This window comes from Phodopus roborovskii, unplaced genomic scaffold (assembly GCF_943737965.1).
Source record: "Phodopus roborovskii unplaced genomic scaffold, PHOROB, whole genome shotgun sequence".
Classification (NCBI taxonomy): Eukaryota; Metazoa; Chordata; class Mammalia; order Rodentia; family Cricetidae; genus Phodopus; species Phodopus roborovskii.
Genome location: NW_026126432.1, coordinates 4040209 through 4053248, shown reverse-complemented (window position 1 = coordinate 4053248; position 13040 = coordinate 4040209). Strand labels below are relative to the sequence as shown.

The 13040-nt window shown below is 39.2% G+C and overlaps 1 protein-coding gene across 2 annotated transcripts in view; it reads left to right on the top strand.

Annotated features, from left to right (window-relative positions):
• The window catches only part of Abhd18 (abhydrolase domain containing 18), a 33573-nt gene that overhangs the window by 3736 nt on the left and 16797 nt on the right, over nucleotides 1-13040 (top strand). For both annotated transcript variants that reach the window (XM_051185678.1, XM_051185679.1), the window contains 3 exons: nucleotides 7164-7264; nucleotides 12490-12568; nucleotides 12657-12743. In XM_051185678.1, coding sequence (XP_051041635.1) covers nucleotides 7164-7264; nucleotides 12490-12568; nucleotides 12657-12743 — 267 coding nt within the window. The remainder of the gene's footprint in view (nucleotides 1-7163; nucleotides 7265-12489; nucleotides 12569-12656; nucleotides 12744-13040) is intronic.

Here is a 13040-nt window from a genome sequence, read left to right as displayed (position 1 = left end):
GTGGTTGCTGGAAATTGAACTCAGGACCTCTGGAAGAACAGCTAGTACTTCCAACTTCCGAGTCATCTCTCCAGCCTGAAAGCTCTGTGTGTGTGTGTGTGCATGTGCCTGTGTGTGTGCATGTGCCTGTGCACGGGCGTGCACATTAAATCCTATATAGCTGGAATTACAGTTGTGGGCCACCTGGCATGGGTGCTGGGATCTAAAGTCTGGTCCTCTGTAAGAACTGCTGAACCATCTGCCAGTCCCCTTTGCTCATTTCAACAATTTGATTATCTGTTGAGTTGTGTCTTGCCCTGTGCTTTATAACTTTGTATCTGTCTTAAGATGTTTTTATTCCTTTGCAATCAACGGTACATTGCGCATTGAATTCTTGCTCCTTCACATTAGTTGTCAATACTCTCTGTATTAGATGTTTAGTGAAAAGTTAGTTTGTGATGCTTCTTTTATCAACTTAGTTTTCTAAAATATATGAGGAAATAGGTTTTGTTTTGTTTTTGAGACAGGCTCTCACTATGTAGCCCTAGCTGGCCTAGAATTCACTATGTAGACCAGGCTTGCCTTAAGCTCACAGAAATCTGCCCACCAAAGATGTGCACCATCACACCTGGCCAGGAAATCTTAAGCTATAGTAAACAACATAAAAATCTATTTTTTTTTAATTCCTGAGAGTTCTTTCTCATTTTTTCTACTAAACCTATGTTCATTCTCAAAAACAAGAGGGGAGAGAGGTGATTCTTTGGTTAAAATATACTTTACACATTTATTTATTTGTTTTTAAGTTTCATATTTTTTTTTTAATTTAAATTTGAAACAAGGTTGTTTTACATGTCGATCCCAGTTCCCTCTCCCTCCCATCCCACCTATCCCCACCACCAAACCTCCCAGCCCATCCTCTTTCTGCTCCCCAGGGAGGGTGAAGCCTTCCATGGGGGATCTTCAAAGTCTGTCATATCATTTGGGGCAGGGCCTAGGCTCTCCCCCCCATGTGTCTAGGCTGAGAAAGTATGCCTCTATGTGAGATGGGCTCCCAAAGTCCATTTGTACACTAGGGATAAATACTGATCCATTACTAGAAGCTCCATAGACTACTGAGTCTTCCTAACTAACACCCACATTCAAGGGGTCTGGGTTGGTTCTATGCTGGTTTCCCAGCTATCAGACTGGGGTGCATGAACTCCCCCTTGTTCAAGTCAGCTGATTATGTGGGTTTCTGCAGCCTGGTCTTGACCCCTTTGCTTATCACTCCTCTCTCTCTCTACTGGATTCCAGGTGTTTGGGTAGTGTTTAGCTATGGGTGTCTGCTTCTGCTTCCATCAGCTACTAGATGAAGACTCTAGGATGGCATATAAGGTAGTTGGCAATCTCATTATAGTGGAAAGGCATAAAGGTAGCCTCTCCACTATTGCTTAGATTCTTAATTGGGCTCATCCTTGTAGATCTCCTTTAATCTGTAATGGCTCCCTCTATTATGGTATCTGTTTTCTTTTACACCTCTATTCTTTCTGAGTCTCAATCTTTCTGTTCCCTCAGACTCACCTCTCCCCTCCTCTTCTCTCCTTCTCTTTATCCTAACTCTCTCCCCTCCCTCCATGCTCCCAATTTGCTCAGGAAATCTTGTCTCTTTCCCCCTCTCCAGGGGACCATGTATGTCTCTCTTAGGGTTCTCCTTGTTCCCTGGCTTTTCTGGCGGTGTGAATTGTAGGCTGGTGATCTATATCCATATATGATTGAATACATACCATGTTCGTTTTTTTGTGACTGGGTTACCTCACTCAGGATGGTTTCTTCTAGTTCCATATTTTTCCAGTGAGTAGCATTCCATTGTGTAAATACACCACATTTTCTTTATCCATTCTTCAGTTGAGGGGCTTCTTGGGTTGCTTCCAGGTTCTAGCTATTACAAATAATGCTGCTATCAACAGAGTTGGACAGATGTTCTTGTTGTAGAATGTGTGTAAGGAGTAGTTTTTCCTGCCATTAGACCCACTGCGGGGCCAGCCCCAATTAACACACCGAGACTCTGTATTTGAGATAATGCTATTGGCCAGTTACTTGTTTCTTATCAGCTACCTCTGTCTTAATTATTAACCCATTTCTATTAATCTAAGTATTTCTACGTGGTCTCATCTTACCAGAGAGGGACTAGCGTTGTGCTCTCCCCAGTCTACATGCTGACTCCTCCCTACTACTTCCTCTTTTCTTCTTGTCTCCTAGGCCCTCCTATCTTCCTTTCCTATTGGCCAACAGTGCTTTATTCATTAACCAGTATGAGAAACATATTCACAGAATGACATCTCCCATCAAATGTGCATCTTTTGGGGATATGCCTAAGAGTAGAATTACTGGATTTTGAGGTAGACTGATTCCCATTTTCCTGAGGAACTGCCTTACTGATTACCAAAGTGGCTGTATGAGTTTGCACTCCCACCAGCAGTGGAGGAGTGTGCCCCATTCTCCACATCCTCTCCAGCATAAACTGTTTTTAGTGTTTTTGATTTTAGTAATTCTGGCAGATGTAAGATGGTATCTCAGAGTTTTTTTGGCTTGCATTTCCCTGATGGGTAAGGATGTTGAGCAATTTCTTAAGTGCCTTATTTTTCCTTGAGTGTTTTTTTAATCAGTTAATCAGTATAGAATTTGGGGAGCTGATGGATAGATCTATGGATAGGATGTTTGCCTGGCTTACACAAAGTCTGGGGTTTGATACCCAGCACTGTATAAAACTGTTGTGGTGACACACACCTGTAATTCTAGCACTTGGCAAGTAGAGGTAGAGGATCAGAAGTTGAAAGGCATCCTTGATTATACAGTGAGTGCAGGGCAACTCTGAGTTACATAGTATATAACTTTAAAACCATCCTCTATTTTGGGAAAATATGGTACAGTCACATATAGAGTATAGGAATACTCTATAGAGTAAAGGAAGGATGACAAAGAGATTAATGTCACATAAATAAATGGGTGTTGCACAAAGTATCTTGGAATAACACTTACCAAACAAGTGAAAGACCTATATAATAAGAACTTTGTGGCACTAAAGAAAGAAATTAAAGAAGATACCAGAAAATGGAAAGATCTCCCATGCTCTTGGATAGGTAGGATAAACATAGTAAAAATGGCAATCTTGCCAAAAGCAATCTACAGATTCAATGCAATCCTCATTAAAGTCCCACCACAATTCTTCACTGACCTTGAAAGGATAATAATCAACTTTATATGGAAAAACAAAAGACCCAGGATAGCCAAAACAACCCTGTACGATAAAAGAACTCCACGAGGCATCACCATCCCTGACATTAAGCTCTACTACAGAGATATAGTTCTAAAAACAGCCTGGTATTGGCAGAAAAATAGACAGGTAGACCAATGGAATCAAATTGAAAATCCTGATATTAACCCACACACCTATGAACACCTGATTTTCGACAACAGCTAAAAGAATACAATGGAGCAAGGACAGCATCTTCAACAAATAGTGCTGGCACAATTGGATGATGGTGTGTAGAAGACTGCAGATAGACCCATATCTGTCGCCATGCACAAACAAAACTGAAGTCCAAATGGATCAAAGACCTCAACATCAATCCAGCCACACTGAACCTCTTAGAAGAGAAAGTAGGAGGTACCCTTGAACAAATTGGTATAGGAGACCGCTTTCTGAACATAACTCCAGGGGCACAGACACTGAGAGCGACAATTAATAAATGGGACCTCTTCAAACTTAGAAGCTTCTGTAAGGCAAAGGACACAGTGGACAAGACCAAACGGCAGCCCACAGACCGTGAAAAGATTTTCACCAATCCTACATCCTACAAAGGGCTGATTTCCAAAATATACAAAGAACTCAAGAAACTAGTCAACAAAACACCAAATAACCCTATTAAAAAATGGGGTATGGAACTGAAGAAAGAATCCTCAATAGAGGAAATCAAAAAGGCTGAAAGACACTTAAGAAAGTGCTCAACATCCTTAGCTATCAGGGAAATGCAAATCAAAACAACTTTGAGATACCATCTTACTCCTGCCAGAATGGCTAAAATTAGAAACACCAATGATGACTCATGCTGGAGAGGATGTGGAGAAAGGGGAACACTCCTCCACTGCTGGTGGGAGTGCAAACTTGTACAGCCATTTTGGAGATCAGTATGGCGGTTCCTCCAGAAATGGGAATTAGTTTACCACAGGACCCGGCAATCCCCCTCTTAGGCATATACCCAAATGATCCACATCCATGCAACAAAGACATCTGTTCAACTATGTTCATAGTTGTAATAGCACTATTTGTAATAGCAAGAACCTGGAAGCAACCTAGATGCCCCTCAACTGAAGAATGGATAATGAAGATGTGGCACATCTACACAATGGAATACTACTCTGCAGAAAAAAATAATGGTATCTTGAAATTCACAGGCAAGTGGATGGCACTTGAAGAAAGCATCCTGAATGAGGTAACCCAGTCACAAAAAGAGGAACACAGTATGTACTCACTCATACATGAATTTTAGACCTAGAGCAAAGGATCACCAGCCTATAATTCACACCACCAGAGGAACTAGGATACAAGGTGTATCCTAAGAGATTCATATAAAGTCCCTCACAGGAGGGGGAAGGGACAAGTCCCCCAGAGCACTGGGAAAGTGGGGGGGGGCAGTGAATGGAGAGAGAATTAGGAGAAAGAGTAGGGGAGGAGAGGAAAGCACGTGCAACTAGGAAGATTGAGTCAGGGTAGGAATAGAAGACAGGAGGGGGGGAGCATAAAAGAGGGAGCCATTATTGGTTTGAAGAGAAAACTGAACCTAAAGAAAGGTCTAGAGACCTACAAGACTGCCGCCAACTAACAATTTGAGCAACCGTGGAAAGGCTACCATAAATGCCCTTCCCGGATAGTGAGATCAACAACTAACTTATCCATGGAGCCCTCATCTAATACCTGTTGGAAACAGAAGCAAACACCCATACCTAAACACTGAGTCGAACTAGAATCCAGATGCAGAGGGAGAGGACAAGACCAAGTTGCAGAAACACATAGAGACAGCCGACCTGAACAAGGAGGAGCTAACAGACCACCAGACTGATAGCTGGGAATCCAGCATGGGACTGACTCAGGCCCCCCTGAATATGGGTCTCAGCCAGAAGGACTGAGCAGTCTAAGGGACCTCAGGCAGTGGAACCAGGATGTATTCCTGGTGCACAAAAGGAACTTGCAAACACATCCCCCATAAAGGGATACTGCCTTAACCTAGAGACAGGAGAGAAGTCCTAGTCCCTACTTCAAATGACCTGACAGATCTATGTGACCCCACCTGGATGGCATTGCCCCACATGTGGAATTGGGGTGGGGGGATGGGAGGAGATAGTGGTCAGGGTGCATGTGAGGAGGCAGAGAGGGTAAGAGGGAGGGAGGGAGGGAGGAAGGGAGAGGGAGGGGGAAAAAGTGGGTGTTGTAAACCTGAACCTACTGACATAATATTCTACTGGTGTAAAAATATAGGCTGATTAGAATCTGATAATCAAGTCTTGGTAACAGAATGAGTGGTTAAGCATTTTTAACTTTTTTTTTTAATTTTCGATTGTTAAATAGATATTTCCTCAACTGTCTGTATTTTGTGGTTTGTTTTGTTTTCTTTTGTGTGTGTGTTTTGTTTTATTATTTTGAGACAGGGCTTCTCTGTGTAGCCCTAGCTGTCCTGGAACTCACTCTGCAGACTAAGCACTCAGACATCCACCTGAGTGCTGGGATTTAAAGGCATGTTCCCAAAAACCCATCTTGTTTTTGCTTTTTTAATGGTAGTTCATTGGTAGAGTGCCTGTTGTGTGAAGGAAAACCCATTTGCTAGTGTTAGTTCACAGTCACAATCCTGGATTTGAAGAATTGAAGCCACTAACATGGATGAAGTATTTTTTAAAATGTTGTTTATGTGATACTTTCCTGCTACTTTAATTTTAACCTTTGACCTGATAGGATTTTTATTTTTATTTTCCTTATTTTAAAGAATAACTTCTTGTGAAGTAAGATTATAGCAAGATTGCCTCTTTTGTTTGAAAATTTTGAGACAGGGTCTTGCTATATAATCCAAGCTAGCTTTGAATTTGTGAGACTCCTGCCTCAGCTTGAAAACCGTAGTGATTTTAAGCATTTTCTTTTTTTTAATCTTTGCTGCCTTTAAATTGCCTTTACTTCATATAGAAATCCCCTTTTCTCCTTACATAATGTACTAGCAGGTAGTGTGACATCAGACCACTCTGATACTTGATATCAGCATAGACTACACCAATTATTGCTCCGTCTAAATTGTACTTTTGAATGCTTTTATATTGTTGAGTGCTTTTGATTGTTTCTGATTTTGTGGTACCTAGAATTGAACCTAGAATATCTCTGATAGCCACATGCACTCTGTACTAAACTGTACTCCTAGCCCTATTGAATGGTACTGAATTCCTTTAACTTGTTTATTTTGAGACATTGCCTGCCGGTGTGTGAATTAAATTTATTATTTCCCAACTAGACTGTAGAGTAGAAGGAAAACAAGTATGTATAAGTAGAAGCTGTCTTTAAAAATGCATGATGGACAATTACCTGTTGGATAAATATAAATGGAGGAGTTTGAAAGACAGGTACGAAATACTTCAGAAGATATCAGTTATATGCTATTCTTTAAATAAATATGAAACAATAAATAGCCTTGAATAAAAATATCTTTTTTTTTTTTTTTTTTTTTTTTTTTTTTGCTGGGTGGTGTGGCACACGTTTTTAATCCCAGCATTTGCAGGGCAGAGGCAGGGAAATATCTATGAGTTCGAGGCCAGCCTGGTCTACAGAATGAATTCCAGGCTAGCCAAGGATACACAGAGAAACCCTGTTGCAAAAGACTGAGGGAGGGAAAAAAGAAGAAAGGAAGGAAGAAGGGGAAAAAAAGAATATCAAACCAAAATATATCTTTTGGTGGAAAAAACAATGGGTCTAAAAAGAAACATAGTAAGCATGGGAAAAAGTTTTGGTGCCAGTTTATAGCTCAGTTCTTATTGATTAAAATGAGGCTCAAGTGCAAGAACTGATAATGTTAGTTTTTCATTGAATAGAACTTTTTATTATCAAAAAGTCCGTGATAGACTGATACCTTAGTCTACTTTGCATACACCTTGGTTTTCTTTTCTTTTAGGTTGAAGAACAGTCAGATTGTAAGATCCTAGATGGACACTTTGTTTCTCCCATGGCCCACTATGTGCCTGGTATCATGCCAATTGAATCTGTTATTGCAAGGTAAGAATCTGTTCAGTAAGCCAGATTAGTGAGTTGAGTCTAGCAGCATGTGTCCAGATGAGCTTAAACACATACAAGTGCTGCTGTGCTAACAGAGTGTGGATGATGTCCTAAATGACCACACTAGGAAATTAGTTACCATCTCATGCATACTGATATAGAAATGAGGCCACACTGTGTGACACTTAAGTCATCACCATTTTCATAAAACTCTAGACATGCACATAGTCACACAGAAACATTTCCAAGGGATTTTAGTCATGTGCTAGCTCTGCTCATCCCTGAGTAAAGAGAATTTGCCTTTCATATTTTTATTAAGGGGTAGTGAGATAGTTTAGAGGGTAAAGACACTTGACTAATTCCTAGGACCCAAATGGTAGAAGGAGAGACTTTCACATGTGTGCACACATACACACAATTAATAAAATTTCATCTTTAAAAGTCTTTGATGATGGGACTGTAGAGATGGCTTAGCAATTGAGCAATGGCTGTTCTTTCAGAGGAAACAGGCCAACACCCACATAGTGGCTCACAACCATCTATAACTCCAGTTCTGTAACCCTCAGATCCAATGTTCTCTTCTAGCCTCTGCAGGTATTGCATGAACCTACTGTAAGACATTAATGCAGGCCAAACCCTCATGCACATAAAATGAATATAATTTTTTAAATTTGTGTGATTCTGGGGCTGGAGCGATGGATCAGTGGTAAAGAGTACTGACTGCTCTTGCACAGGACCCAGGTTTCCATCACTAACATGGCTACTTGAAACTATCAGTAACTCCACTCCCAAAGGATCTGATGTACTCTTCTGATCTTCATAGTACTGTATGCATTTGGTGCTCAGACATACATGTGGGTAAATACTCATACACATAAAATAAAAATCTCAAGTCAGTACCTTAACTGCCCTTCCCCCATAATCAGATTGATGACTACATTAATTGACTTCATAGAGCCTTCACCCAGTAACTGATGAAAGGAGATGCAGAGATCTACAGCTAAGCACTGGGCCAAACTCCTGAAGTCCAGTGGAAGCTCACTGACTCCAGACAGATAACTGGGGAACCCGAATAAGACCAAACTAGGCCCCCTGAATGTGTACCTGCCTTTGCCACACCTTTTGCATAATCCAGAAGGGAGTGGTATTGTATTTGGATTATTTTTATAAAAAGGATTGTTTCTAGAAATGGTCTGTTTACAATCCCTTTTCAGGTTACCTTGTCTGCCACAATTAAAACATTTGACATTTCATTTTCCCTTTAAACCTTTTGCAATCACCTCTCCTATTCCTGAATCATCATTATAGCCATGATCTTCAATATTAATTGTGTCTTGGATCTAATCGTCTAAAGGTGCTGATTTTGCTTTTAAAGGCCTGATTATCTATTTACGTTGTGCATTAGCATTTTCGAAAGACATTATTTCAATTACTGTTTTTCTAGCATCTGAGTGTGATGTCATTCAACTGACTGCTAATGACAGTCTTTGTAAGAAGTCCATGAAAAAAAACAATAATAATAAAAGTAAAATAAGTTCATGAATGTTTCCTTTGGGCCCTGTATAATTTTTGCAAATGATTCAGTTTTCTTTCCTCCTTCTCCAATTTTTTCCCAGGTATTCAAAGTCGCTGCATGGCATAAACCCACAAGATGATCATCATACTGACAATGGCTTTCTAAAGTAGTGTAATCTCCTCCAAAAATCTAACCTTGGGAGAGATCTATATCTCTAGCTTTAGCCTTTTGTTCAATATTCTTAGCTTCTTCTCTGAACTAGAAAGTCCATTGTAATTGTGGTTCAGGCTCTAGGACAGCTTTAATCAAATCTATCCAATCTACAGGGATAACCCTATTACAAACAGTCCATGTGTTTATCATCTGCTTCACAAATGGTGAATGAATGCCATATGAGACTATAGCTTCCTTGAATTTCCCTAAATCTAACACTGTCACAGGCTTCCAGGTAGCTCTTATAGAATCTTCATCATTTGGCACTTCTTGTAAGGTTATTAGATACATTAAAGGTGGTTCTTTTAAGACCTTAGAATGTTCCTTTTTAACCTTAAAATGCAATGCTGATTTTGGTTTTCTATGTAATTCCTGGGTTTGAATATCTCTATAATCTGTATTGTTTTTCTAAGGCCTGCATCTCAGCACTCATATCAACCAACATTTTTAGAGATAAACTAAGAATTATCAAAACAAAAACAATTATCAAAATGACAATTAACAGTTTGTCAACCATGGTTGATTATCCCTTCATGTTCCATTTTTAAACCACCATACAGTAGGTAATCATACACAGATCTGATTCTCTTCATTTTAATAGTGTTTTCCTTTTTTTAGTGTGTGTGGGGACTCTTTTTTTAATTAATCCTTTCCCTTAAGAATTACCAAATCTGCCGATAATGTTAATGAACTATGAGGTGTAGCACTTCTGAGTGGGAGAACTAGCTTGTGGCTGAGCTGAGAGTGTCAGCCCAAGAGGAGAAAGGTTCTAGGAAAAGCCTGAAAGTTTGGGTGGCAGCTGAAGACTGGAAAAGCTACAATTGAAAATCCCACACTTGCTCAAAGACTTGAGGAAAAAAAAAAAAAAAAGAAAAAAGAAAGAAAGAAAACCTATTTGGTTAGGCAGGGACTCAGGAGGGAGTCCTGCCCGCTGCTCAGGCTTAGGCCCAAAGTGGCCTCAAAGCACCTTTTTTCATGAATTTGTATTTTAATGTTGGGCACCAAATATAACAAAAAAAGTAAAAGACCCAGAGACTGATATTGGGGTTTAATTAAACTTCAAGCTGAATATTAGAAAAGCAAAGCAGCTGGCCAATAGCTTCTTACCTCTACCTCAGGCTGAATGGGCTAGTCCTGTTTCCACCAGCTCTCAGCAAGCCTCCCTTCCCAGTAACCTCTCGTCAGCATGGCTGGAGAATGAGTGCTCCTCCTGACTACTTGCTCCTGTCTTTTATAACCCACTAGTGCTGAAATTAAAGGTGTGAGCTATAATTCTCTTTTAGACTGATTTAATCTTGTGTAGACCTGGGTGGCCTTGAACTCTGAGATCCGTCTATCTCTTAATCCTGAGTCCTAGGGTTACAGGTGTACTACCACCTCCTAGTTCTGGTTGCTGGGATTAAAGGTATCACCATCGCCTGCTCTCTATAGCATGAGTCTAACTTTGCTTTTCTGAATCTTCAGGCAAACTTTAATAAATCATAAATAATATATCACCATAAGCTACTCATTTCAATCATATAATTTAATAATTGTAACTACCTGTACATACAGCTATCATAAAGGAATTTTAAAAATCTTTTTGTTGCCTGGTTGTGGTGGTGCATGCTTTAATCCCAGTACTTGGGGGCAGAGGCAAGTGTATCTCATTGAGTTCAAGGCCAGCCTGATCTATGTAGTGAGTTCCAGGACAGCCAGAGCTATGTAGAGAATCCTAGTGTTTTTTATTTGTTTTTTAAATCCTTTTGTTCTAATTTGTCTTATCAACTTTTCAGTGTATTATTATTATTATTATTATTGATCACCTCTACTACTCCACACACACCTTTTTTCTCTATGTGTGATATTAAAGGAGGGTTGTGTTGCTTAGTATATATATGATTGACTTGGGTTTCTTCAGTATGTGAAGTTTTATTTCTCCTGTATACTGATGTTGACTTTTAGTTCTTAGTGCTGAAGATTCTGAATGCCACCTGGTAAATTCACTTTTACTAAGTACAGGTAGCTGAGTCAGGAAAGCTGTTCCTAACCCATTGCAAGAATGAGGAAGATCTGATTCTAGACATAAAAGCTCATGTTAGGAAGCCTGGGTCCCATATGCCAATTGTTAGATTTCTTTTCCTTTTCTATTTTTTCCTTTTTTTAAATTTAAATTTGAAACAGGCTTGTTTTACATGTCAATCCCAATTCCCTCTCCCTCCCCTGCACCCCCAATCCTTTTCCTTTTCTTAAATAATTCATTTACAGTATTAAAGGTGGGACCTCAGGTCTTTGCACATACCAGGGAAGCAAATGCCCTACTACTAAGCTATAGCCTCAGATCAGTTGTTCTGTTTCTTCCCTTTTAGAAAGAATTTTTATGTGTCTATGTATTTGTTTGTGTGAGTGTATGCCATGTGAATGTAGGTACCAAAGGAGGCCAGTTGGGGTTTCAGGTCTCCTGGAGCTGGAGTTCTGGTGTGTGTGAGCTATCTACTGCCCAATCTGTGTATGCTTGCTGGTACTCTGGAAAAACAGGAGGTGCTCTTAACTGCTAAGCCATCTCTTCAGTTTCTTTATTTTTTTAAGTGTGTGTGTATGTGTGTGTGCATATATGTATATTTAGTATGTAAATATACAGTTTTTAAATTTTTGTGGTACTTGGGATTGAACCTAGAACCTTGCACATGTTAAGCACATGCTTAGCTTAGCTTATCTCCTTTCTTAGCTGTATCTCCAGTCATTTAGTTTTGTTTGATGATAATACCACACCACATTAAATTAGTCCATGTCCAGAATGTGCTAAAAGTTTGTCATGGCTACAGCCCATTTTTTGTTTCCTCCCCATTTATGCTATCATAGGTAATTTCCCTTTTTAAAAAATTGTTAATATTTTAGCCTTTTACAATTTTATTCATAAACATAGTATTCTTTGCAACATTCTATCTCCTAATATTCTCATTCCCTTTCTCACCCCACCAAATCCATAACTTCCTGAGTCTTCTTCCTGATTTCATGTTTTTTTTGTTACTAAAAGAAAGTAGATTTATAATATTCTTGTAGCTTTTGGACTTATAGTTATAAATTAAGTGTCAAAATTCTAAATATTTTCTTCCAGATAGTTAAATTATAGGCCATCAAAATGGCTGACAAACAAATTTCAATTCCTAGGACTCACGTGGTAGAAGAAAAGAACTCTTGTTTTTCTCTGACCTCTGACAAGCGTCAGGGCACACCTACACACATACATATACACACACAAATAAGTAAGTAGATGTAAATCCACTAGCCCATCCTTTTAGAGAAAGAGCCAGAATTTAATTATAATACTTTTTAAATTATAATACTTTTAAATAATACTTTAAATTTAAATTTAAAGTTTAGAGCTAGGCATGATGAGTCACACCTGTCATCACAGCACAAGTAATGGCAAGACCCTCTCCACAAATAAGGTAATTATAAATGTATGTATAGTTTGTAGCTAAAGCTCTTTAAAGAAAATTTAATTTTTTCATAGGTTCCAATTTATTGTGCCTAAGGAATGGAACAGCAGATACAGACCTGTGTGCATTCATCTGGCTGGAACAGGAGACCATGTAAGACTTGTGACATTGTAGTACTTCAACCCCAGAAAATCCTTAGCACTTGCCTATTGTATTCTAAGTGTGTCATCTCTTTCCTTAGCATTACTGGAGGCGCAGAACTCTCATGGCTCGTCCTATGATTAAGGAGGCCCGAATGGCTTCGTTGTTGCTAGAAAATCCTTATTATATCCTTTTGATATACTTAAAAGGTTTTTATCTCATCATTTATATATTTACTCTTCAAAAGAATTATCAGTAGTGCTTTTTAAAAAGATTTATTTAATTTTATATATATGGATTTTTTTTGCCTGCATGTATATCTGCTTGCTTGGTGTTTGTGGAGACTAGAAGAGGGCGCCAGATCCCCTGGAACTGATATTACAGTTGTGAGCTGCTATGTGATATTGGGAATTGAACCCAAGTATCCTAGACGAACATCCAGTGCTCTCCACTGCTGAGCCATCTCTCCAACCCCAGTGGTAAC